This window comes from Dermacentor andersoni, chromosome 4 (assembly GCF_023375885.2).
Source record: "Dermacentor andersoni chromosome 4, qqDerAnde1_hic_scaffold, whole genome shotgun sequence".
Taxonomy (NCBI): Eukaryota; Metazoa; Arthropoda; class Arachnida; order Ixodida; family Ixodidae; genus Dermacentor; species Dermacentor andersoni.
In genome coordinates this window covers 222,399,865-222,426,727 of record NC_092817.1, presented here as the reverse complement: position 1 = coordinate 222,426,727, position 26,863 = coordinate 222,399,865, and the positions used below count along the sequence as shown (strand labels likewise).

General features: G+C 48.0%; 2 protein-coding genes and 1 long non-coding RNA gene across 4 annotated transcripts; 2 read left to right on the top strand and 1 right to left on the bottom strand.

Moving 5' to 3' along the window:
• Positions 1 to 815: 815 nt before the first annotated feature.
• LOC129380171 (uncharacterized) lies at positions 816 to 6,550 on the bottom strand. Its single transcript, XM_072288047.1, has 3 exons — positions 6,260 to 6,550; positions 4,502 to 4,687; positions 816 to 966 (listed from the first exon to the last, which is right to left on the bottom strand). The coding sequence occupies exons 1-3, from the start codon at positions 6,516 to 6,518 to the stop codon at positions 953 to 955; spliced, it is 459 nt and encodes a 152-aa protein (XP_072144148.1). The 5' UTR covers positions 6,519 to 6,550; the 3' UTR covers positions 816 to 952.
• Positions 6,551 to 21,569: 15,019 nt separating this feature from the next.
• On the top strand, positions 21,570 to 23,179 carry LOC140217217 (uncharacterized). The gene is made up of 3 exons (XR_011893746.1): positions 21,570 to 21,895; positions 21,975 to 22,051; positions 23,006 to 23,179. It is a non-coding gene; the product is annotated as an uncharacterized lncRNA (long non-coding RNA).
• Positions 23,180 to 23,614: 435 nt separating this feature from the next.
• Positions 23,615 to 25,791, top strand: LOC129387471 (uncharacterized). 2 transcript variants are annotated; one of them, XM_072287592.1, is made up of 4 exons: positions 23,615 to 24,443; positions 24,617 to 24,748; positions 25,042 to 25,109; positions 25,257 to 25,791. In XM_072287592.1, the coding sequence occupies exons 1-4, from the start codon at positions 24,013 to 24,015 to the stop codon at positions 25,361 to 25,363; spliced, it is 738 nt and encodes a 245-aa protein (XP_072143693.1). In that variant the 5' UTR covers positions 23,615 to 24,012; the 3' UTR covers positions 25,364 to 25,791. The 2 variants fall into 2 exon arrangements, with proteins under 2 accessions (XP_072143693.1, XP_072143692.1); XM_072287591.1 differs by having other exon boundaries at positions 25,252 to 25,791.
• The last annotated feature ends 1,072 nt before the right edge of the window (positions 25,792 to 26,863 follow it).

Sequence of the window (26,863 nt, the reverse complement as noted above, 5' to 3'; positions counted from 1 at the left end):
TATGTTGCCCCAACTCACGGACCACCCTGACTCCAGCCTTGTCCGCGAAAGCGGACAGCTGATTTTAAAATGCGTCAGAAAATTCGGAAAGTACGACTTACACACAGCCTACAGACATCAAGATATACTACTAGCACGCGCAGGCCTCGGCGAGCCCCAACCCATGGACCAGTCCGCGTTCTAGCTCTGGTGTCCCCGTTACCGATTTGGTGTCCTGGAGACGCCGCCAATAATATGAAATAGTGACACGTTGTTACTAGTAAAAAACACGATTTAAGCCGCTAACGCTACGTTCAGCACTGCCGCGCCCAACAACATCTACAACGCCTGTGAGAACTTCGCCAAGCAATGGTTGTTCTTGGCAATACTAAGAACTTGTGAATTTTGTGTACCGCTCATGCTTAACTTTGTAGTGCACTGTGGCTTAGTGAAGCACTACGATTGCGTGTAGCATACGTACACATCTTACCTGATAGACGGTGAACGGGGTCTTGTACAAATATCCGCTGAAGAAGAAAAGACTACACATTGACATGGTGACGCGGCAAATTGTGGGTATACGATTGAAAATAATTGCTATAGTGTGTTCGTGTATGAGTAAGCTTCTCAAAAGGAGTTTCAAGTGTTTCCATGGTATGGCAAGCTTATATCTTGATTCATCAAGTTTTTTTTATTCATATTGGTTAATTATGTTTAAAAAGCGAATTGGAAATCCCAATGGTTTTGTATTTTACCGGGGGAACACAGAGTTGAGCCACTGTTTTGAAACAAACCTTTATTTAAAGGTAGTTACAAGTAACACCGATACCCTCGCTCATGACAAAACAACTTTCACTCGCTTTGTCCAGACACTTGGTTCAAGGTGCATGTAATGCTTCATCTCCAAGCTTTGCGTGGTTTCTTAAAGGCATTGTGAAATCTACATGGTGTTTTTATTTTACACCTCCTCATCTCATAGCACAAGATCTGAAATGCGTGAACAAGAAGAATCAGGCCAGCACATATTCACAGAAATGAACTCTTCACAGTGCAGTTGACAAGTGCAAAAATTACAGCAGAAACTGCCAGTCACATGATATGAGCACAACATAACTGTTCTTTTTGCGGGAAAGCCTCAGTCCCATGCCGACATTAACCTATATGGTGGTCATCACCGGCAATGTTTGAAAGATTTTCATAAAATAGAGACTGAATGTCTGGAGTATTTATCATAAGGGAAGTAGAAACTCGCACATCTTCTAAACAGCCCTTTGCAGTGCTAAATGTATGCTGGCTATTGATAGTAATAAATAGTATGACTGTTACAACTATTAAACAAGACAAAAGCTCACGGGAATATGAAGGCTTGAAGTGATAAACAGTGTTTGGAGGGAGAATGTAGCTGGAGTGAACCTTTTAACAAAGATTTGTTTTCGTCAGTGCCGCAATTAAGTTCGGCACAGCAATCTTTATGCACGCTTAGCTCACTTTCCCACACCCTCAATGTAGCATGAAGAGGAGAATAAGAAAGTGCGTAGAATGAAGTTGAAGTGTAGAAAAGAAATGGGGAGACAGTGAAAGAGAAGGTAGGAGCACGGTTGTAGATTATTCTTCGAAGGCTACTCTTCCAAAAGAAAAAAAGAAAAATATTAAATGTGTAAGGAAGCATTGCCAATTGTTATTATGCCTACTCAAGTAAGAGATGCACCATAAGGGATGCAATATAAAACTGATCTGATATGTAGAGTGGCCTAAAGCTTTCTGCATACTCTTTACAATCATTATGACACTGTCTGCTGCAGCCAAATATGCAGAAGTTTTAATTGAGTGCTCATGACCAGAGCAACTTATCCAGACTGCACACAATACCACTGCATATGCCCTCTATTTTGGTAATCTGAAAAATAAAAGTTTATTCAAATGGGCAATAAGAACATCACATGGAACACAAAATCTAGATCGAATTATGAGGCATGCCACAGTGCGGGACTCAGTAATATTTTTGACCACCTTGGGTTTTGTGATGTGCACTTAAATTCAACTACACACTTTTTTTTTCATTTCACCACCACTGAAATGCAGCCACCTTTGCTGGGATTGAACCCGCAAGCTCGTGCTCAGCAGTGCAACATCATAACTACTGCGCTACTGAGTGTTTACACAAATTTATAAGTAGCAAAACACATTGGAGGCTTTTGCACACTGAAACACTACACACCAACCAATGCACTTCCTTACATCTATGTACAGACATACTTACCAGCGGCTCATATGACAAGCATGGAGGCGTGCTCTAACACACTACCATCCAACAGCTGCCACGTACCAGAGATGACCACTGGGTCTGTACCTATCTTCACAGAACACTTACCAGCAGCTCATACAACAAGCATGGAGGCATCTCTCGTGCTCTAACACACATACCATCCAGCTGTGACATATGGCTGCACACCACAGACAAAAACAGACGGGCTAATCATCAGAGACCACATGTCATGATTTGTTAACATGCGAGCCCTCAACCTGCTTCAATAAGGCATGACAGCACAGCACTACTGCACCACTTCTCTCTTCCTAACTGCACTGGAGGCTTGTTACCAGTAATCGTGCCCTGCTGACATGGTTATCTCTTGTTTCTGTGTTGCTGTCCCTAAGCTGTTATTTAAGGACTTCCTTTTGAGCTTCAGTGGGCCTTGAAAGGCTAGATGATGGCTGCGACAATCTAGGGTTTTTTGTAGAGTGAAATCTTAACAGGTGCACAACTTTTTTGTTGGCTGGTTCATTTGAATCGTCTGGCATCTTTCTTTTTGGGTCACTTTCACTTTCAACAAGCATGAAAACTGGCTCAAACAAATTGTTTGCCTTCTCAGCCACACCCTCAGAGACTTCACCATCTGATATTGCCTGTCTGACCGAGTCCATTTTTGCTCTTAAGAGTGCTGAGCTTTACACGGCTTTGGCTGCTTCCAGCTTTGTTATACTCTGTACAATGTGCAATGCCCGACTTGCCTCACATGCTTCTTCGGGTGAGCTCTCATGGGCCTTGTTGCTGCTAGTTGGATTAGCGATGACCACAGAGTGAATGTGCTTGCACACTGTAAAGTGTATAAGATGGTCATAGCAAGTGCACATGTAAGTATGCACACACACTGCACATTCCTTACACCTCAAAGAACAGCAAGCACCATCTCCCACTTTTGACACTGTATATGAGAGCCCTTTAATAGACTGAGATGGCACAGTCTATATGCCATCTTCATTTAATTTGGCACAGCCATCTTCATTTAATTTGGCACAAGCTGCCATTTCACTGCCAGACCTTTGGTTCTTCTGAATTCTGCTCAGCTTCTTACCCTTTGCCCCTTTCATCATCTGGATAGCCCTTTTCATTAAAAAATGATTTGTCAAGTCCATGAGGGCAGAAATAAGTTTGTCACCATGCTTATTCTGTTTTCTCTCCAGCATAGTATGCTTTAACGTCCTGCGCTTGCTCTCAAGGTGCATGTTAGTGTTGACAGCTGCTCTAGTCCTAAAGCAATAGGCCCACTCTTGCGGCCTAACTGCATAGTGGTCATTGAAGTACTTCAGGAAGTCCCTCAGTTTTTCTTCCTCACTAGAAAGGAATTGCTTAAAATAATCTTCAAATGCCTTTTCCGCGAGGAACTCTAAGAGTAGCCACACACTATGGTAAACATGTGGCCTTAGCTGTTTCTCTACACACTCGAGTATCTTCTTACGCCAATTGTTATCCACATGCCAGGCACTGAGAAGTTTCTGTTTTGCGGCACCCATGACCATGGACCATGCTTTGTGGAATTGCGACGCATCATCAGATATCAATGTCTTAGCAGCCACTTTTTTGGCCATGGCCGACTCCAGATATTTGAAGAATGTTGTCAAAGTTTGCTCGTTCATCCGGTTGCAGATGAAATAAGCTATAGCTACACCTGATCCTATTTTATCTAGCAGCAGAAGAGTGGTCAGCTCAATCTGGTACTCTGTAGTTCCATGTATGGAGTCAAGACATACAGTACCTGCAGGGCCCAATTTTTCTAGTAGCTCCTTCTGAGACTCTGTCATCAGAACAAGAGCAAAGTCTGCTGAAGGAAATGTACCACTTGGGTCCACTGCACCTTGTGCCTTGTACAGGCGGACAAGTGTTTCACCTTTTTCTTTCATCACAATCACCCACATGTCTACACTGATAGCGTCATTAGTGTGACAATGTTCAGGAGCAGCAATGTTAAACTGCTGTTTGATGTTATGCAGGGTTGAGCACTCTGCCAAGTGCACGGGCCTCAGCTTGGATGCCACAGATGTTCTTACTCGCTTTAGAATGGTTTTCATGGGCACACCCCTTTCTAGGTTCTCTGCTACGCTGGCCTTTTCCTTGTCACTCATTCTCCAGTGCTGAATTTCTGGTTTATGACCGTAATGGTTTCTTTGATACCTGACTTTTATGGTGGTGCCTTCAGGTGTCGGACGGTAATTGTGACGGTAATAAATGAAAGACACATCTTACCAGACCTACAGCTCCCCTGACTTTTCTCCCGACGGTCACTATGACCTTCCTTTTTCCTTGCCTCGCCTGATCTATTACAGTAATAGTGGATCCTTGTTTCTCCACTGGCTAGCTTTTTAGGGTCCTTGGGCAAAATGAACCAGCAGTTTTGGCTACCCTCATCTTCTGCTTTCCATTCATGAAATTCTGTAATAAAAGCACGAAATAGCATTAGATAGTGACAAGTACTATTGGGAGAGAGATGCAAACAAAAATAATCACTCTGAAGGCTTTGGGCACGGGCTAATGTAGCATTTATTTTACTCCCTCACCTTCAACTAGACTGTGTCATGAGGTCACCCTTGATATTGCTCAAATTTATGTTAAAATTGAATTTCAAATGCAATGCGCCATAACATCAAAAAATTTATCATATTAGTTTTGTTTTAATAAGAAACAAATATGAAACTGAAGCATGATCTATGCTCACTCCTTCCTCAATATTGAATCAGACTGTACATTCATAGCAATGCTGTTACGATAAGACAAAGACGAACTGAGAGCACATGGTGCAAGCTACGCCCCAGAACAGTGTGAATCCCTTCTCTCAGTTTCTTCTTGAAAAGCTCCTTCTTTTCAAGAAGAGCTTGATTTTTTACTGTAGATAGGGGCTTGGCGAGGGAGTGTTCCATCGTCACGCGGTTATGATCTGGCTTGGGCATGCGCCTGGTTCGAAGAGGCAGCATTATGTGTGATTTCAATAAACCAGTTGCTAGTCTGCGTTCGTCCTGTCTTCTTCTACGTTGGTGTCTTTTCTCAAGCGCAGTTTAAGTTCACAAAAGGATGTCTTACCAAGTAGCCTCCTAACACACTCTTCTTAAAGAAAAAAGGATTCCGCGTGCGTCAAATTTCGCTCTACTTTATGAAATCTATAACCAGAGTCCTTCTATTGAGGGACTGTGGTACTACTAAAGAATTTTCCCAAAGTACGCCGGGAGACCAAGCCGCTGACAGCCGCAATTGCAAGTGTGGTCATGGACCTACGACGGCCTGCATTCGGACCTATTGCGGCCTGCACTGAGGCGAAGACTACACCACGCACGCAAGTAGCACAGACAGCGTCAGAACGCAGAGCAAATCCCTCCTCTCGTTTAAGTAAAATAAAAAGGGGTGGGGTTGCGCGAGCGTCACATTTCGCTCTATTCTATGAAATGTACTGCTAAAGAGTTTGCCCACAATACGCTGTGAAACCATCCCGGCGACATCCGCAAATTCATGTATGGTACCGGTTCTGCGTCTCTGCCGCATTGCAACGTGCACTGAGGCGAAGACTAGGCCACGCACGTATGTGGCCCAGAGCAACGTCAGAACGCAGAACAGCTTACTCCTGTCGCTTAAAAAATAAGAAGATGTACAAACGTCAAATTTCACTCCACTTGCTGTGCAGGAAAGCAGACAATGCCAAACGTATGTCATGTAGCGCATCGCTGGGAGCGCGCACACATGACTATACTATAGATGGATAAACAAACAAATTATATTTAACGAGGATACAAACTTCAATATACCCCAAGGAAATAAATTAGGCACCTGCGCAAAAGCTGCTCTTCGCGAAACAGATAGAGAAAGAGAAAACTAAGGCCCGCAAAGCATAAACAACTGCCTTTTTGGAGGCACACTGCGCAACAAGAAATTAAAAAAAGTCCAAGATATAATATTGCGTTTAAACGTCATTTGCTCACGATGACTGAGAATAAACTTAATAAAACTGTTCCTCACCCTTATTGTTCCGGAACACCAGGTGCACGTAATCAGCCTCGAAGTTGTGCGCAGCGATCTGGTGCACCGAATACTTCTCCATTGTAGGCAGGGAAGTGCCACATACGCCGCATTTCATCAATGTCTTGACATCCACGGCCATTTTGTGAACGTTCCTGATGTGTTGCAGCATGTTCTTCCTCTGTATGAATAGTTTGCTGCAAAATTCGCAGCGACGATCGTCATCGCCGATGGCAGCTCGATCACAGACGTGCGCCATTCCGACATTGCACGAACTAGGGTTGTTGTATAATCCGGCAGCAATACAGGGAAGAAACCTCACCAATCACGTGACACACTAGGTATTCAGTGGCCCCATAGGGACAGTTGGAAACCAACTTAGGGAACCAACATCCGGGAACGCAGGGTCACGTGGATGCTGCCTTCTATTGTTCACCCGCCTCAGCCGGCCTGCGGGGAAACGCATGTCGCCAATATATTGACACGTGTACTTATATTTATCGGGCGACCACGTTTCGCCGCCTAACAAATCTTATCGCACAGCGCGGGACGCGCCTGCATGTATCCGAAGTTTCTGGAAAGTTATCGATGCTTCTACCCGGATTTCCGACGATCGCCGACCTTGTTCGCCGCTATCGTTGTGCTATAAGTGTAGCCTGTTCTTGTGGGCACAGGTTCGCCCAATAAAAGTTAGTTTTTGCCTTTCACAGTATCGCTACTGTGTTCTTAACGTCACCACCACGTGACATCTGGTGGAGGTGCTTTTGGTCCATGTACCGGACGCCCCCGACAAGCCGTGATCCAAGCCCGGACCGTAAAGAGAGCACCAACGTAGTCACGGACCATCGAGTAAGCCGTCGTCTACAACAGCTGCCCCCGGAACACGGACTTCTACCTGAGAAGACCAAGAAGATCGTGGCCAAGGCAACCCCAATGGCTGCCCCAGCGACCCCCGTTGTCCTGCAACAACATCGGGACCCACCGACCTTCCATGGAGCAGCAACTGAAGACCCGGAATCCTGGCTGGAGACGTACGAGCGAATCGCGACTTTCAACAACTGGGACTCCGACGACAAGTTGCGGCATGTATACTTCGCCCTAGAAGACGCCGCGAGAACGTGGTTCGAGAACAGGGAGTCGACATTGACAACATGGGACCTGTTCCGTACCGGCTTCCTGCGCACCTTTACAAGCGTCGTGCGCAAGGAAAGGGCCGAAGCTATGCTGGACGCCCGAGTGCAGCTACCTAACGAGAACGTCGCCATATTCACGGAAGAAATGAACCGCCTGTTCCGCCACGCCGACCCGGATATGCCCGAAGAGAAGAAAGTCCGCCTTCTCGACGCCGTACGTGAGGAGCTCCAACAACAACTCGGAGTAGCCCCTGAATCACCGCAGCCTCAGCCGCAAGCGATGACATACGCCGCTGTAGCCCGCCGCCACGTTCCCCCTCCGCGCCCACGGCAGGGCCCAGTGACGACACAGTTCCGTCGTCCACCACAAACCCCGCCGCCAGCACGCCAACCCGTCACCCCACGCGGCATTCCAAGGAAGACTGACGTTTGGCGCGCCCCTGACCACCGCCCGCTTTGCTATCACTGCGGAGAAGCCGGGCACATCTACCGCCGATGCCCATACCGGGAGATGGGACTCCGAGGGTTCGCCGTGAACGCGCCGCGACCACAGATTGGCGAACGACCTCGCGATATCGCCGACTACCTCGCCGCCACTCAGTGGAGCCCTCGACGACCGTCCCGTTCGCCGTCACCAGGCCGTTACCTGTCGCCGCAGCGCCGACCATACACTGGCCCAGCCCGGGGCCGGTCTGCGAGCCCATATCCGGAAAACTAAAAGCAGCAACCGATGGAGGTGCGGTTGCTGTTCGTCGAACTGACGAAGATCCTCCGACGCCGACGGAGACGCCGAAGAGACCATCTCCACGACATAATAATGACACGCCGCCGTCCCGACGAAGTCAGAAAGCCAAGACTACACCGACAAAAGACTACGTGACGACGCGACGTTCCAGCTTCAGTTTAACGCGACGCAGCCGTGATCCGACGCCAAGACCTAACTGCAACGCCAGACAAAGAACCACCGACCTCGACGTGCTTCTCGACGGCCATGCAGTTACCGCCTTAGTGGACACAGGGGCCGATTACTCTGTAATGAGTGGACACATCGCCGCCCAGTTGAAGAAGGTTAAGACCGCATGGGAAGGCCCTCAAATTCGGACCGCTGGAGGACACCTCATCACGCCGACTGGAATATGCACGGCAAGAATAACCATTCATAACCGGACTTACCCTGCCACCTTCGTTATCCTCCAACAGTGTTCACGAGACGTCATTCTCGGTATGGACTTCCTGAACCAACACGGCGCAATCATCGACCTGCAGTCGAAGTCTATAACGCTGTCGGAAGATAAAGCGTCACCGCCGGAGAGCCCTCGTAGTCGCCACGCCTTGAGTGTGCTCGAAGATCAAGTGAGCATCCCGCCTCGCTCCAGCGTTGTTATTTCGGTCGGCACAGAAACACCCGCTGACGTAGAAGGCGTCATCGAAGGCGACCAACGTCTATTGCTAGACCGTGAAATTTGCGTCGCAAGAGGGATCGCTCGACTGCATGGAGGGAAAACTGAAGTGTTGCTGACAAACTTCAGCCAGGAGTTCAAGCACATCAACAAGGGCACGACGATCGGGTACATTGAGGAAAGTCTGGAAACCAGTAATGCGTTTGTCCTCTCGGATTCCGCCGCATCTGCCCCGACGACCATGGTTCCCGAACCAAACTACGACATTAATCCAAGTCTCCCCATGGGCAAGCAGCAACAGCTCAGAAGTCTGCTCCGACGATACAAAGCCTGCTTTTCGACATCATCGAGGATTCGACAAACACCAGTCGCCAAGCATCGCATAATCACCGAGGAGTGCACTCGACCACTCCGCCAGAGCCCTTACCGAGTTTCGCCGCGAGAACGTGAAGCTATAAGAGAACAAGTCGACGAAATGCTGCGCGACGACATCATCCAGCCGTCGAAAAGCCCGTGGGCGTCCCCTGTTGTCCTGGTGAAGAAAAGGGACGGAACCCTACGTTTCTGCGTCGATTATCGTCGTGTGAACAAGATCACGAAGAAGGACGTATACCCCCTCCCACGGATAGACGACGCATTGGATCGGCTCTGCAACGCTAAATACTTCTCGTCGATGGACCTCAAGTCTGGCTATTGGCAAATAGAAGTCGACGAAAGAGATCGCGAAAAGACCGCCTTCATCACCCCGGACGGCCTCTACGAGTTCAAGGTTATGCCATTTGGACTGTGCTCGGCGCCCGCAACGTTCCAACGGGTGATGGACACGGTTTTAGCAGGATTGAAGTGGCAGACCTGTCTCGTTTACTTGGATGACGTCGTTGTCTTCGCCGGCAATTTCGACGATCACCTTAGGCGGCTTGCAACAGTACTAGAGGCCATCATGTCATCAGGACTTACTCTGAAGCTGGAAAAGTGCCACATCGCTTACCAGGAGCTTCTATTTTTAGGCCACGTCATCAGCAAATCTGGAGTCCGCCCCGACCCGCAGAAGACAGCTGCCATCGCAAAGTTCCCGCAGCCCACCGACAAGAAGGCAGTGCGTAGATTCCTTGGCATGTGTGCCTACTACAGGCGCTTTGTCAAGGACTTTTCACGCATCGCGGAGCCGCTAACCCATCTAACCAAATGTGATGTCGAGTTCAAGTGGGAAACGCCGCAGGCCGACGCATTTCAAGAACTCAAACGACGCATGCAGTCGCCGCCCGTACTTGCGCACTTCGACGAGCACGCCGATACCGAAATTCACACTGACGCCAGTAGCCTAGGCCTCGGTGCCGTCCTAGTCCAGAGAAAAGATGGACATGAACACGTGATAGCTTACGCTAGCCGGTCGTTGTCAAAAGCGGAAGGCAATTATTCTACAACCGAAAAGGAATGCCTCGCCATCGTTTGGGCTACAGCGAAATTTCGCCCTTACCTATATGGCAGGCCATTCAAAGTGGTCAGCGACCATCACGCGTTGTGTTGGCTAGCTAACTTAAAGGACCCTTCAGGACGGCTGGCACGGTGGAGCCTCAGACTACAAGAATATGACATCACTGTAACATACAAGTCCGGACGAAAACACTCAGATGCCGATTGCCTATCACGCGCCCCCATTGACCCGCCGCCGCAAGATGACGAGGATGACGACGCCTTCCTTGGCATAATAAGCGCGGAAGATTTCGCCGAACAACAACGAGGGGACCGGCAGCTAAAAGCCCTAGTCGAGTATTTGGAAGGGCACACCGACGTTGTCCCTAGGGCATTTAAGCGTGCATTATCTTCGTTCACGCTTCAAAACAACCTACTCGTGAAGAAGAACTTCTCACCAATCCGCGCCAACTACCTTCTTGTTGTTCCGTCGGCGCTGCGTCCAGAAGTACTGCACGCCCTACATGACGATCCGACCGCTGGGCACCTCGGTTTCTCCCGAACGCTATCGAGGATACAAGAAAAGTATTACTGGCCGCACCTAACCGCCGATGTCGCCCGTTACGTCAAGACATGCCGAGACTGTCAGCGACGCAAGACACCACCGACAAGGCCAGCGGGATTACTACAGCCGATCAAGCCTCCTCACCGACCTTTTCAGCAGATCGGGATGGACTTGTTGGGACCGTTTCCGACATCAACTTCCGGAAATAAGTGGATCGTCGTAGCGACGGACTATCTCACCCGCTTCGCTGAAACTAAAGCTCTACCGAAAGGCAGCGCAGCCGAAGTGGCGAAATTTTTCGTCGAGAACATCCTGCTGCGACATGGTGCTCCAGAAGTCCTCATCACGGACAGAGGAACGGCTTTTACAGCAGAGCTCACGCAAGCCATTCTGCAATACAACCAGACAAGTCACAGGAGGACAACTGCCTACCATCCGCAGACGAATGGTCTCACGGAGCGCCTGAACAAGACCCTCGCCGACATGCTAGCAATGTACGTCGACGTCGAGCACAAGACGTGGGATGCGGTCCTGCCGTACGTAACATTCGCTTATAACATGGCGGTACAAGAAACAACACAGATCACGCCATTTAAGCTGGTTTACGGCAGGAACCCGACGACGACGCTCGACGCTATGCTGCCGCACGTCACTGACGAGGAAAATTTTGACGTCGCTTCCTATCTCCAGCGCGCCGAAGAAGCTCGACAGCTCGCCCGCTTACGGATCAAGAACCAGCAGCGTACCGACAGCCGACACTACAACCTCCGACGACGCTTCGTCGAGTACCAGCCCGGCGACCGTGTTTGGGTGTGGACCCCGATACGCCGACGAGGACTCAGTGAAAAACTACTGCGACGATATTTCGGACCCTACAAGGTCATCCGACGTATTGGCGCGCTGGACTATGAGGTCGTGCCAGACGGCATTTCGCATTCACAGCGGCGCCGCGCACGATCTGAAGTGGTCCACGTGGTGCGCCTTAAGCCCTTTTACGGACGCTGACGAACTTCCTTATTTTGTTGTCTTCTTTGCTACGAGTACTTTTCCTTATTACTTTCGTTTGTTTGCAGCATCGGGTCGATGCTTTTTAAGAGGGGGGTATTGACACGTGTACTTATATTTATCGGGCGACCACGTTTCGCCGCCTAACAAATCTTATCGCACAGCGCGGGACGCGCCTGCATGTATCCGAAGTTTCTGGAAAGTTATCGATGCTTCTACCCGGATTTCTGTTGTCGCCGAACCTTGTGTTATCTGATTTCATCGCGTGACACGAATGGTGTAGAACTTTGTGGAAGGCACGCGGGTCCTAACGATTAGTCTGGAACATTCGACGACTGCTCTATAAAAGCCGACGCGCTTGACCCGCTGATCAGATTTCCGACGATCGCCGACCTTGTTCGCCGCTATCGTTGTGCTATAAGTGTAGCCTGTTCTTGTGGGCACAGGTTCGCCCAATAAAAGTTAGTTTTTGCCTTTCACAGTATCGCTACTGTGTTCTTAACGTCACCACCACGTGACAATATACAGTTTGCAACAGGCATAAAGAGAGTGAAAGAAGGGGAGGGGAAGGCGAGTCATCGTCGTTCAACTACTGCTGCGCATGCGTCAATGACATTAAACAAAATAAAAGAAACCATAACATGGCGGACACAGGCCAGACTGCTTAACTTCTAGTAAGGAACTTAAGTTCTTTATCGCAAAGTACAATAGCAGGGGAACTAACACAGGTGGCTCCTAACTGACGCATTGAAAATGCCTCAAAGATTTCTCTGGCCATCTGATTGCTCTTGCATTCTTGCATCTGATCCCTTGTCCGTATTTTTTGGCGCTGTTTTAAATATGAATGATCCGCACCAACTAGCTCGCACCCAAACCCTTCTGACTCCCCTTCTAGCCGCGTGCGTCTATTTGTCGTACAAAAATCCCTCACGTGACCTGATCCTAAGTGCCTAGGGACAGCATCGTTTAGGGATTTTTGAGAAGGCGCGATGCTGGAGCCGAGCGACACCGTGGCGTGTTCGTCCTCGGCGTGATCGTTCTCTGGACCGCGCGTTGTTCAACATTGCTCATGTGATTGTACGTGCGTTGCTTGTGTGTTGGTTGTAGGTTCTGTGTTACCTGGCGGAAAGCCGTGAGTAGTGGTGGTGCGGCAGTGCGGCTTTGGCCTCGGTGAGCTCTGGCAGTACAGAATCTGCGTTGTGTGACCCGTGCTTTCTTGAGAACCCGGCGGTGGTGACAATTGAAATAATGAAGTGAGCGAAGGCAGCGAACCGCGATGTGGCGTCGCCGTGTCCGACTTTGCTTAGCGGACATCGAGGGATGTGCTGCTCGCTGCAAGTCATGCAAATGCAACTGCGTCGACCGCCCACTGTTCAGCACTGAATGTGTGTTTGGTGTGCTGTGCTTGAAACGAGCGGCGCAGCCGTGAAGAGGGGGTGGCGGAGTAGCAGAGTGGCTTAGGGGCTCCGTTTGCGAATTCACAGACATGTGCTCCCGTCTTGGTCTCATTAGCGGCTGTCGCGGGATTGTGGTGTGCTAGCTCCTTGCCTAGTATGAAGTGATGTGAAAGCACAATTTTTTATTAAGGGGACAAGATGTTGCCGAGATGGTTGCAGCACAGCTTTTTTTTTTCTTCCAGGCACCTTTTCTACTTGGAGCTTCCATTGCAGTGTTTCGAGCCTCCTTGAACCAGCACGTAGTGTATATAAAAATTGGACACTGATTGGGAACATCACCTAAGTTCATGCCTATATATAGTAAAAAGATGTAGCACGACCAGACAAAATAAAAGAAGGGGGTGGGCTGCAGCAATACTAAGTGTTAAATGGTGCTTTATCCTTTCCCTGAATTTTCTGTTTTTGTGCTTTTTATGGATCCTCCGCAGTAACCACGCGAGTGCCGAACTTGAGCTTATTGGTTTCAAGTCTCATGGTTGTTACTAACAGAACAGTGTGATAAACAAACAAGGGCTTCGAGGCATCCGTTCACCTTGCTTGCCTCATGGTGCTGCTTCATAAGCACCGTGAGCATCCAGGCCAACTAGGAAGGGAGGTTTGTTGCAATCGCTTCTGAACTGTATTGCCACCAAACCAACAGTGCTCTCAATGACAGCTTTTGGAGATTAGAATGCTTGCGCCCAGCAAAGCCGTAAGAAGGAAGCATTCAGGATGTGCAAAGTGGGCTTTTGAAGCTGGCAGCATTACTGAAGGAGCTTTGCCCATCTGCCCTCTTTATGGATACACAAAGATGATTTCCTCTTTAAGAGAGATTGTTTCAGAGGTCGTTACATGCAACAGTGTTGGGTGTTTAGTAGCTTGTCTTTGCCCACTGTTAATAATCTGTTCCTTCTCCAGTGCCCCTGTGAAGTGCCTACTTTTTGGACACACTGTGCTCTCCATGCATGCATGCATTGTAAAGACGTCTATTACCCCTCGCCTCAAGCTGGTCCTTGCTGATGTCACCCAAGAAGGCATTGGGGAGTATGGCAATGTACACTTACAAAACACTGTTGATACCAGTGAAACCAAATTAATGGAGCTGCTGTTCTTTTTTTGTCAACTCCATCCTTGTTAGTTACAATGATCAATGTCCGAACAGAAGGCATATGTAGTTGGTCGTGCATAGCCTGCGCACTAAGACTTGTTATGGCCTTAGCACAGTGTTTAGATGTAAAAACCTTCTGATGTGTTGATGACTTCCTTCTCTTTATCATGCTTTGCCTGGTGGAGCCAGCAAGTGGGTCAACCAGATGTTCAACAGGCTTCCCACTAGTTTTCCCAGAGTCTCCTTACCAGGGTGCTGCTCATAGATATCTGTTTTCTTGACCTTGCACTGCACTTCAACCATGGCCACACCTGCTTAACCAATAGCTTGCGATCAAAAAAGTGCTATAAATCATGTTCCTCCTAACTCGTGACATGTGCTACAAGGCCTTGAGGAACACCCGCATTTATTTATGCCCTCATCATACTGTATGAAGCTTCGCATGATCAGTGCGACAATTAACATCTGCTGGTTTCTCAGTGTTATTCCTGTCCAGCTTACTGAAAGCTATCCTGAGTGTTTCAAAAAGCTAACGACCGCTGCTAGACAAGAAGTGCTTAAAACAAGTTTCGCTATAACCACATATGTCACACGAAATGAAGGCCATCGAGTATACAGGCGGTTTACTTCATATCCAACAAGCTTGGTTCTTTCTTTGCAAGTAAACTCAACTTGCCCCGAATACATGGCCTGTGACAAACTATGTGCCAGATGCTGTGTCCCCTGCAAAGCTGAAGATGTGTATGAGATCCTGACACCCTGCGGCGGCTTCTACACTGGGCAAACAGGCTACTATAAAAACGACTGCCTTTACTAATATGCTAATAACATGAAAACGGGCAGAAATTTGGCTATTCATTGGACCCAACTGCAGGTGCAAGCCACCCTTCCACCAGATGTGTGTTGTTCACAGAAACTGGAGCTATACAAATGCAGATAAAAACAATGATGTTTGAAAGTAGTAGAGCTGCACTATATTCTGCACAAGCAGTGCTATCTGCAGCGCTGGTACCTTATAGCCACAATTCATGGCTGCACTACCATGCAAAGGCACTATTCTTGAATTATTAACTTTTATCGTATTTATGGTGGCCATATATTGCAATTACATATCATCCACATTGTGTGCAATATGGTTAAATGTCAATTATGATAGCCATTCCTAATCTGAAATGCAACAAAAGAGCAAATATAGGCAACAAATTGCAATTCAAAGAGACAAAAGGCAACCAGTGCACAGGATAAGCGACAGACTTCCTTTTATTGAAAAAGAAACGTACGACATGTGTCATGCCACCACCAGTGGGTAGCAATCTTTCAAGCTTGGGTGACAGAGGCAAATCTTAGCAAAATGCTACAATCACGCTGTAAAACGGCCTTGGACACAAAAAACCGACATCATATTATACAGAATGAAAGAGCAAGACTTCATCTAAGAACAGTCTATGGCACCACATGCTTGAAATGGTGTAAAAAATGTTGACATGCCCTACCCATAAAGAAAAAGCAACAAACACAGAAAACACGCCTTAAAATGCAATGTGCAGAGTCTGAAACCAAGAAAAAACAACCCGAAAAAGGTTTCGCTATGTCTTTCAATGATTAGAATTGTCAAACTGTATCATCACTTCTTAATGAACCTGCACAGCTGAAAAGGAAGGAAGGAAAGCGCAATAGCAGGGCTGCAGAAAATGTCACCGAATAAATATACTTTGCTTACCAACAATACCTGTGGTTTAGTTGTGGTCTGTGTATAAACTAATTGTGTATAAACATTTCTTGTTTAGAATGGCTGAGCGGATAGGGAAAAAATGACCATAAGAGCACCAGGTGTATGCATAGTCTACGCACAAAAAGCCACTGCTTTCTTAGTTTTTTTTCTCTGTATTACTATTCATGAGTATTTAGGTGCCTTATTAGCACTGCTAACATCCCACTGCAAAACACAAAATCGGGCAAGTTGTGGCATAAAGAAAATTGCAGTTTCACTCATAATGTGAAACAATGATGCAGTAGCTGGTGAAATATGCACAGGAAGCTTACTTCATGCAGTGTTTGCTGAAGTGAACACTTGCCAATGCAAGTCGGCAATCTCCTTAAAAAAGTAAAATAAGTAAGAGTCCTATTTATTTGTGGGAGTTGTGCCTGTATTGAAGTGGAAAGACTCGGCTTTTCTTCCTCCTCTTTCACATCCGGACTTAGCCACTGATCTACACCAAAACAACCCTTTAGCTTCTTACTGCTGAATTCGTTTTGGTTTTCTCAAATCTATATTTGGGCTACGCATTGCTATATCTCCCGCTTTGCTTGAGAAAAACAAGACACCAGCAGCTCCATCCAGTAAATCTGAGAAGCTAAGCACTAGAAGAAGATTAATGAAGCATATGCACCCAATCATTGTCATCACATGCAAGAAGAAAACTTAACATAGGACTGCCTTCACAAGTGGGAAGGTGATGTGTAAGAACTTGAAGGTGTGGATGCCAGCTCTATATACAGTATGCAGACATTGAGCAGGTGTTAGCCAATCTAGGCACCTGTTGGCTAGATCACACTCTCCGGGATCAATATTCACCACGACTCTACCTTCAGCAGAGTGGCTGAAATGTAGAATTGTGGACTGCCACTCTTTTGATCGTATGTTTGAATCCTCGAAGCACAATGAGAACTTTATTTGCAATATTCTAGCAAGAAATTCGGGAATTCCAGCGACATCAGTAGACATCAGAACAACCAGGGGAGTTAGCCCATAGCAGCTATTGCTGTGAAAAATAAGACTGGCATAAGCACAAGAATTGAGATGGGCATACTACATGCCTTTGTTCTGGTAGTGGTCCACTACTTTGGTGCTACAGTTAATGATCTCCACTGTCACTGGACATAATAAGAGTTCTTAAATTATACACTCGCGCACCCGCCGCCTCTCAGGTCACCTAAGTGGACATACTATGCTGGCTGATAGCGGCCCCCTCTCACTTCTAGTATGATTCACCGCGTAACTAAGCTGTGCTGCGGCGAAGAAGCCGTACATTTGCATTGAGTGAATAAACAAATGGTTTTTACAACAGTACAGAAATAAACGCGCACCATGCATCATTCTACCACACGAAAGAGCGTCGCAACATACGGTAGCTGATTCACACAGGCCGTGTAGCCCACTTATCAGTCGTAAAGGGTATTATGGGTAATTCAAAATTTCAGACACACATATGCGTTTATGTTTACGTTCGCACTCCTTGCGTAATAAGACTCCCAGAACTTCCACAATAGAAAGTAATGTACAAGACACACACGTAAAGAACACTATAGGTCTCGTTTTCAGCTCATATAGCGCGGAAAAACGTGAACATACTGTGTTTTAGCGTCGTAAACTTCATACTAAGCAAGGAGCTAGCACACCACAATCCCGCGACAGCCGCTAATGAGACCAAGACGGGAGCACATGTCTGTGAGCGCGCAAACGGAGCCCCTAAGCCACTCTGCTCCTCTGCCACCCCCGCTGCACGGCTGCACCACTCGTTTCAAGCACAGCACACCAAACACACATTCAGCGCTTAACAGTGGACGGTCGACGCAGTTGCATTTACATGACTTGCAGCGAGCAGCACATCCCTCGATGTCCGTTAAGCAAAGTCGGACACGGCGACGCCACATCGCGGTTCGCTGCCTTCGCTCACTTCATTATTTCAATTGTCACCACCGCCGGGTTCTCAAGAAAGCACGGGTCACACAACGCAGATTCTGTAGTGCCAGAGCTCATCGAGGGTGCCGCATTGCCGCACCGCCACTACTCACGGCTTTCCATCAAGTAACACAGAACCTACAACCAACACACAAGTAACGCACGCACGATTACATGAGCAATGTCGAACAACGCGCGGTCCAGAGAACGATCACGCCGAGGACGAACACGCCACGGCGTCGCTCGGCGCCCGCATCGCGCCTATAGACCAGACAACGCCTCCTTTACTAGATGCCTGCCGCGTGAGCCGAGAAGCTGGTTCCTGCCACTCTCCTCTTTACTCTTCCCGACCCGGGTTAACCCGGGTCGGCTGCGAGCGCTAGCTGCGGTGGCCGCTGCAAACCTAAAACACGTAGTCCTGCCTCCGAGATTTTAGCAGCGTCTGTTTTTAATCTCGGAGGCAGGACCCGCGGTCTCTCGTCAAGCCATTGGTCGAGCGCGCGCCAGCCTAGTAATCGTCACTTCCTCCGCAACAGGAAGTGGGTCGGCTGCGAGCGCCGTCTCTCCGGGACTACCCTGAACTACGAGAACCTCCGCTCCAATGGGAAGACTAGCTACAGTGCCTAGAATATACTGGCTAGTGTGCCGTGCACCCGCTCTTTTCAATGGAGGAGCGTGGCGCCGCCTGCAATGAATGCCCATGGTGGCCGACAGAGGTCGCTGCCACATGGGTGGGTGCAGACTGCGCGTGTCGTCTGCTTCGCATATCAGTTTCGCAGCTGTTGCGCCGGTTTCTATGTTGGCGTTTTCAGTGTTATTACAGCGTTGCGTGTTTGTTCTTGGTGTTGTCAAAGAGTGAGTGCGTCGCTGCTGTGTTCGTGTGCCTGTCATTACGAGAACTATGCGGCGGCGATGAAAAAATGCCGAAGAGACAGTGCAAGGAGATGACCTGCTTTGTGCCGTTGTGTCGAAGCGGTTACCACTCGAACAAAGGGCGTGTATCCTTGTTCACTCCACCACTGATACGAGGCGGCAGCAGAATGGGCAAGAATTATCAGGAGAGCGGTCAGAAGGCCGGCACCAACTGCTGTGGTTTGTAAAAAACATTTCGAAAACAGCTTAGTCGAGCGCGCGTTCTCTATCACCGTGAACGGCGTTGTCCACGAGATTTTCCGCGATAAACCACGATATTTCCTGAGTATCCTAAGCATGCACCTTACTTTTCGTGAGTACCAGGGGGAAAAAAACAAGAAAAAAGGAGCAGTAGTGCTTTGATCTACTATGCTGTTATGTTGCACGAAAGATCACTGCCCAAAATTCTTGACCACAGTGTGCAGGCTTCCTTTGCGTCAGTAAAGCTGAAGCTAATGCCGACGCTGCTTCACTATTGCATTGCGCATTTTGACAATGGAGGCCTTGTCTATCTTAGTCAGACCTTGTCAACCGCTGTGAAGGCCGTGGAAGATGCTTTTACTGTGTTCTTTAGCAAAAACAAGTTACATGTAGCGAGTCTAGCTGATTTTTCAGGTCAGCTGCAGACACTGGCCTTTCCCCAACTAGGGTGCCCAGAGCATGAAAAACCAGCTTTGACAAGAAGTTCTACGTTTTCTTGAGGTTCCGGGTTTTTTTGTAAAAGGCATCAACAAAGAGAGGGAAGCGCAAAGGCAACGGCAGAAGCTCTTTAAACTGCGTCACTGCCACTAGATCTATCTTCTTCATGTATGTGTGCATTATCTCATCTAGGGCTGTCTTATATGCCCGCGTTTGACTGTTGTTACGCGAGAATAAAATATTTGTTACGCTTAAATGAAAGATCTGTTTCCCATTTTCGTTCACTTATATCAGACATAAAAATAAATCTGCACGTGTTTACCAGGTATTAAAAAATGCATAGTACACAGAACACCGCATGCAGTCCATTTTACAGGCAAAATTTTTTACTTATTATCCTATCCTTGTGGCCCAATGGGCATTATGAGGAGATGGGTACATGGTTTACAAACAATAAAAAACATTCAAACCTATGAGGACAACAATACGATAATAGGCAGAAATAGCAGCAAATAAAAAGAGAGGACAGCGAAATTCAAGTCATTTCAATGGATGATCGGTTACAGCGGTTTTCAATGGTTATGCATTAATATAACGTCAATAGAACAGTAACGTAACCTTAGAATTCCTTTACTTTATTAGAATGAAAAATGTAACCTAAAACTTACCCTTAAAAAAGTTACGCTGCCATCATGGCTAGAATAAAAAACAAGTGTCCTTAGCTACCGCCGAAGAGGCGAACGAAGGCGAAGAGGCGTACGAAGGCGATCGAACGCCTTGTAAAGCCTACTGTAATTCACCTTAATGCACCCTAATCCTCCTTCATCCTCCTTAATTAATACACCTCAATCCCCCTGATTCAACCTAATACCCCTTAATCCAATCACTATAATCAATAATTAAATTTGCTAATCATTTAGCATCTCTTATACATGGCTGGACATGCTTTGGTTCGTTTCTGGCCTTCCTTGGATCGTGTGATGTGTTCTGTACCTCGCAACACGGCCTTGGAACATGGAGATCTAAGGCATTTGCCTTTAAAATTACGTTTTCTCTTCGCCAGCATAGAAATACATCAGGTTCCCCGCTCGAAGCCGAGCTGAGATAGCACACGCTTTTCACACAAGAGACAAGCGCTAGAGAAGCCTGTTGTTCTCAAAACAAACCACGATTTATAAATCAGCTGCCCACATTTGAACTGTGCTGCTGCTACAGCTTAATAAAAACAAAAACCGCAACAGCCCGCTTGCCGATGCGGTGGAAACACGGCGGCCTACGAAGACCGGATCATGACCGGATGGTGCCGCGGCACCCACCTGCACTGCAGCGCTCCTAGCGGCAGCCGCCGGCATTCAATGCATCCGGTGCCACCCGGGAGGCCGCGGACGGTACACTAGCCAGAATATTCTAGGCACTGTAGACTAGCGACGCGGCAGGCATCTAGTCACGGAGGAAGGAAACTAAGGAGAGGCCCTGACGTCACTCTTTGTGAAGCAAAAGTGAAGCCGGAATTTGGCGTTGCTCATGGCGATGCTCCGCCTTTTGGGCCACCCCCTCGCTTGTTTACATCTTTCGCGAAACCACGCCGCGCTGCGCGTGGTGTCGCGCGCTCGCGCAACATCTGGCAGAGCACGGTGCAGGTAACACAGCGCAACAAGACACGGTGACTAACGCAAACCCGCCCACTCAGCGCCTTTGCCACGGCCCGAAACCTACCAGAGCAACACGTGTGAGCGCTCAAAACCATAACAACGCCGCCATTGTGGCACAAAAGGCGTGGCCATACAACAGAAAAAATAAAAAAGCAGCAAAAAAATGAGAACCTACTACGTCATTTCCGCCACACTTTTCTCCTAGCGCGCGGAGGGGGTAGGGCCTCTCCTTAGTTTCCTTCCTCCGTGCATCTAGTAAAGGAGGCATTGGACCAGAACACGCTATCCTCGCACCCAGGCTAATCGAACGCATACTCTCGCACCCGGATTGCCCGGTCGACCAGCGCCATTTTGTTCTGGGCTGCCAAAGCGTGTACGCCGGCGACCAGCAGACATGGCTAGCGCTAGCTCTAGGACTCCAAAGTGCGGAAATGTGCCCGTTCACGCAAATCCAAAGTACAAGAAGTCATCTGGGCATCGTTGCGTCGTGTTTGGATGCCAAAATAACCAGCGGAAAAGGAGCAGGTTGCTTAGCGCTGTTTGCGAAGAGCACAATACACGTAGGGAATCGTGCCGTTGCGGTGTTTTCAGCCTGCACCGATTTCCATCCGCAACGAAGAATGACAAGCTGCGCCACCGGTGGATAGCTGCAGTGAATAGGAAGAACTACCAACCCAGTGAAAATGCACGAGTGAGTATTCGATCTGTGTATATTTTGGTGCCACGTTCAATTTCTTGCGCCCTACGAACGTAATATGTGTAACACGCAGGTTTGCTCCGAGCACTTTCTGGACAAGCCTACAGAGCAGAATCCCGCGCCGGTGCTTCCCTTGGCTATAACAAGAAGGCAAGCCTTTTCGTGTTTTCATTCAGGCAGAGCTCCCGACGGTTAAGCGGAACAGTTGAGTTTGCGGTTAGCGATACTTGCAGCTGCTGCACGGCATGACCATTAAGCGTGAACGACAAGTTGTAAACGATAGTATGTTGCCCTGCTGGTGAGCGTTATTGCTAATGAAAGTAAAACGAAGTCTGCTCGTCACGTAGCATGCGTCGACAAAAACGTAAACAACGACTGCTCGTCGCCGAAGGCGTTCTTGCAGCGCGCCTGTCTTTACGAGCTGGTGTTGCAGGTGTCATTCGTAACGAATTCATTTGAGCATCCTGAGCTCTAAACTGCGTGCGGGCTGTTATGCAGGGCAAAGCGCAAAATTTTTCCGTTCATAAGGCGAGGAAAATAAGGTGCTTAATTATTGTTGTATTTTGTAACAAAATTTTGCTCGTTCTCACCAGTTTCTTTTACTGTTTTCTAAGGGAGCGCTAACAATCCGATATGGCCTCGCACAAGCGAAACAGGTCTGATACAAGGTAGCTGCAGTTGGTGGGGCTAATTTTTTGGAATGCAGGTGCGGTTGTTGTCTTGTACCAAAGGCTTCCCTGATGATGCAGCTTTAAGTAGGGATGGTAATTTTATGTGCCCTGTCATGGTTTGTGCAACTGTACAAAACCTGCATCCGCCATGCTCGCCCTGTTATATGGGCTTTGACTGCACATGTAGTTGAACATTATAACTACTGTAGTTCCTCATTTTCCAATGAGTGCAGGTTTAGCATCACATGCTGCTTGTTCGAGTACTGTAGGCTTGTGTTCTTAATGTTGTACTCCTAAGGGGTTGCACGATACAATTGGCCTGGTGCATTTTCTATTTCATTTTGAGAGGACTTTATGTCTTCGCAACAGTGATGGCATGGGAAAGAACTACAGCCCTTCTTACTATAACATATATATTGTTTTCAATGTGCAGGTGGTGAAGGGCCGGCGTCTGCTAATCAGGCAGTCAAACGACCTCGCCAGTTGGTTGCCAAACGCGGCCAACCCAGTAGTGACCATGACAAACAAGACCAAACTGAAAGTGCAGAGGACAATGTTCTGCGTGCTTTAATAAAATGTGGCACCAACACAGTGCTGTAAAATCGTTCACAGGTTACGTGCTTACGTGGTTACCCGATGTATTCGCTTCTGCAGTCTGCACATCACTCAGTGTGGCCATTGCGGACTTGCATGAGGTCTTGAAGTTTGATTGAATCGAGACAGCGAAAATGACAGGCTAGAAAAAAACGCGAAACACACCTTCCGCCCAGCTAAAAAGCCCAAGTTTCGCTTTCGCGCCGGGTCGCATCTCCCGGCGTGGCAGCCCATGCCTGCTACTTCGCGGCGCTTGGGATAGATGGCGCGACCGACGCTCATCAATATGGCGGCGCGCTTTGAATTCACGGTGTTCTGGTGTGATCGGGCTTTCTCAAAAATCCCTAAGTGATGCTGTCCCTAGGCACCTAGAGTCAGGTCACGTGAGGGATTTTTGTACGACAAATAGACGCACGCCTTCTAGCCACCCTGACCAGGGTATGCATTCTTGTGCGAGTCTGTTCCCGATTTAACGCCAGAAAATAATTATTTATTTATTTTTGCAAGAGCAATAACAACCGTGCACGTACTCATATAGAAATACTCATCAAGTATTTATGGAAATAAAAATGTTGTATTGGGAGAAAGTGTTGCGCCCTTGAGCGGAATGCTACAAGTGTCGTCTGCTACGACGCCTGCTCGCTGCAAACGCGACACTTCTCGCAGACGACAGGTACTTGCGAACTCTCTCCACGGCCGCCTCGATCACGCGCGCACGGCGGGGCTTGCTCCGGCCGTCCCATTCAGCGCGCACCCCATTGGAGAGGTGTAATCGGAGAAGTTTCCTCGCGCGCCGCGGAGCGGCGCTGTTCTCCCACTCCTGCCGACGGCGCGGCGGCATGGCACATGCTTGGAGAAGCGAATACATCGGAGCCCTACAACAAGCCCGACAAGATGCATTTCTTCTCTGCGACAGATGGACGCTTGAATTGGCTTGAGGACGAATTCCCGCAGTACCTTGAGAGTCTCCACAGTGCCTGCAAATCAAGTGGAAAAAAATTCCTAAGCCCAGAAACTTACGAGGCACTGCTGCTCACAAGCAAGTCTTCTGTTCTTTGTATTAAGTACTTGCTGGATAGTGGGTTCTTTTATGTCCTCACGAGAAATCTGTCAAGTGATCCGGTTGAGGTCCTGTTCAGTGCTTTGCGTCAAATGGCGGGTTGCAATGACTGTCTAGACGCTAGAGCTGTCACCTTCGGCCTTGAAAAGTTACTCCGGACTGGCATCCTGTGTGCATCGCAGGCATCAAATGTTGGAAATGGTCAGATTGTTATGAGGTAAGCACACAAGTTTTGCTGCAAAGTTAAGTGTATTTCACTGTATATGAAGTTCTTGCGGTTTAATTTCACTTGTTCACTAATGCTAGTCTGTGCTGAACATGCTAGAAAATTTTCTTGGCATTTTTTCCTTCTGATGTCATTTCTGTCGTATTCATTTTTTTGTTCTCCAGCATGTACAGTGCTTCTACATCAACCCAATTGAGCAGAGTTGATCCAGCTGTGCCGAGCGGGACATCTTCAGGACTGGACACATCGAGCATTCCTCAGAACACCTCGGCTAAAACCAGTAGTGCACTACTCAGGTATGCACATCCCCTGCAGCACCATTTATTTGATGTCAGTTTTTCAAGAAGGACGCGCGCTTCCTTTGGTTCTTTTACCTCTGTACACCACATACAGTGGTAACCAACTTCTTGTTCTTGCACTGTTTTGTTTTTCAGCTTGTCTGAACCACCCGATATTGCGGATGATCAAAGCAGTGTGTCAGCAGGAACTAGCGATTTCCTACTTTCAAGCTAGTGCTGTTTCCCCATGCTTTTGCACCTTTTTCATGCCGGTCACTAATATGTAGTTTCTGTACCGTTTTGTTTTCTAGCATTTGTGAACCACCGAGTTTCGTGGATGATGTCAACAGTTTGCTGGCGCCCTTGAAAGTGATGCCCTGTAAGTAGGCAGACTTCATGTATTGCGCATGCAGTTATAATAGCCTTTCGAGCTTATTACTTTTTCAAGCCGGGATTGGAGCTCCATATTCCTTAATTAGTCCTGATATATGAGCACGTTGTTCTTACCTTTTCTTTTTCAGTGCAGCGGCCGCCTTCAACAGTAGAAACCGCTGCAGTAGCATACGTCGCCGGTTTCGTCGTGAAAGCGATAGAAGAACAAAGGATGTGCAGCGCCTGCCCGAGACTGAATGATTCGGAACCATCAATATCACCAGTGATGGGACTTATTAACCACCGAACTAGAGGGGGTTTGGTGTTCCCAAAGCCCGAGGTTGTAGCTGTTCTTGTAAAAGTAAGGCCATCGACATCGCAGTGCCACGTATTGGCACAAACGATGTGTGCAAGAAGATCACGGCAATGATTTTGCCCCATCTGGAGAGTTGTCCTCTATTTATATGCGAGGCAAGAGAAGACCATGCCTCGGTCACATCGTCAATAGTGGCAAAGAAATTCATAAAGCCCCTCCTATCAAACATTGTTGCTCTTGTTACGGACAGAGTGGCCTATCGCAAAAAATTAATCACTAAGCCGCTCAGTCGAAAGGTTTTGCGCGTTTAAACAGCTCGAGCGCGCGCGAGCTGACAACTTTTTATTGTAAATAAATTCCTGCATACACTGACTTTGTTATGCTGGTAATTTTTACCACGAATATAGTACGTCATGATATTCAAGTACACAGACTAATCAGAGCGACAGGACGTTGCCCTCCGCGGCTGTCGACTCTGGTGAGCAGATTCTCTCGTACAGGAGGAACAGTGATGAGCTCGCCTAAGGAATATAAAATTGACAGCTCAGCGTGCAACATCGCTTGCCCATTTTCTTCATAGTACAATTGCCATTTTCCTTCCAGGCTGTTTTTTGCGTTCTGACCGAGCTTGTACGTCATGCACAAACGTTCATGAATTCACAGGGGAAAAAAATTACTACTGCGTTGCCTCGTGAGACGTGGCACTTCATTTATAAAGAAGCAATGCCTTTCCATACTTCCATGCTTTCATTTGGTCTGCTGCGCCCAAAACCCGCAGATATGATTGTTTTCCGGGGAGCACTCGTTTCGCATGGCATCATGAGTGCCCGCTTCGGGCAACATGCGGCCGCAGCGTCTGGAGCTTAGTAAGAAAATAAATACCTAGCCGCAGGAGTAATTGGTGTTCTTGTGTAAATTTGTATTCATCGCGGTTTTCCGCCACTCTTCATCACGCAATACGTCCACGGCGCCGCAAATCGCCTCTTGCGAAGCCATAGCAGGGGAGGCGAGGGGTCGGGCACGCGCGCCGCGGTGCGGCGAAAAGAGCGGCCGCGCCACTCTCCGCAATTACGCCCTCTCCGTCCGAATGGAACGGCCGGAGCAAGCCCCGTGCGCGCGTGATCGAGGCGGCCGTGCTCTCTCGCTCTTTCGAAAGACTGCGTCGGCTGTCACGATTGCTGAACGTCTTCAAGTACTTTTAAGCACATCTGCTGCAGTGCTAGCTAGGACGCTAGTGGCCTCCTACGGCTATGCTTCATCATATTTTATATTGACGTACCGCTTCCGAAGCGTTATGGCGTGGCTTTGCACTTACCCATTTTGCGACACTAGACTACACCCAAGAAGCAGCAACCTTTCCTACCACAAGTAAGATTGTGTTCTCAAAGTCCTAAAACACGCATTTCAATGAGCACATAAACGAGCAATGCATATTGAAGCCCTCA

What these genes read in the sequence shown, in the direction of transcription:
- LOC129380171 (XM_072288047.1), bottom strand. Translation starts at nt 6,518, where the DNA reads ATGGCGCACGTCTGTGATCGAGCTGCCATCGGCGATGACGATCGTCGC. An exon ending in GGTGTTCCGGAACAATAAGG is followed by an intron (nt 4,688 to 6,259) that starts GTGAGGAACAGT and finishes CTTTTATTACAG; the next exon opens with AATTTCATGAATGGAAAGCA.
- LOC129387471 (XM_072287591.1), top strand. Translation starts at nt 24,013, where the DNA reads ATGCTTGGAGAAGCGAATACATCGGAGCCCTACAACAAGCCCGACAAG. An exon ending in AATGGTCAGATTGTTATGAG is followed by an intron (nt 24,444 to 24,616) that starts GTAAGCACACAA and finishes TTTGTTCTCCAG; the next exon opens with CATGTACAGTGCTTCTACAT. An exon ending in ACCAGTAGTGCACTACTCAG is followed by an intron (nt 24,749 to 25,041) that starts GTATGCACATCC and finishes TTTGTTTTCTAG; the next exon opens with CATTTGTGAACCACCGAGTT.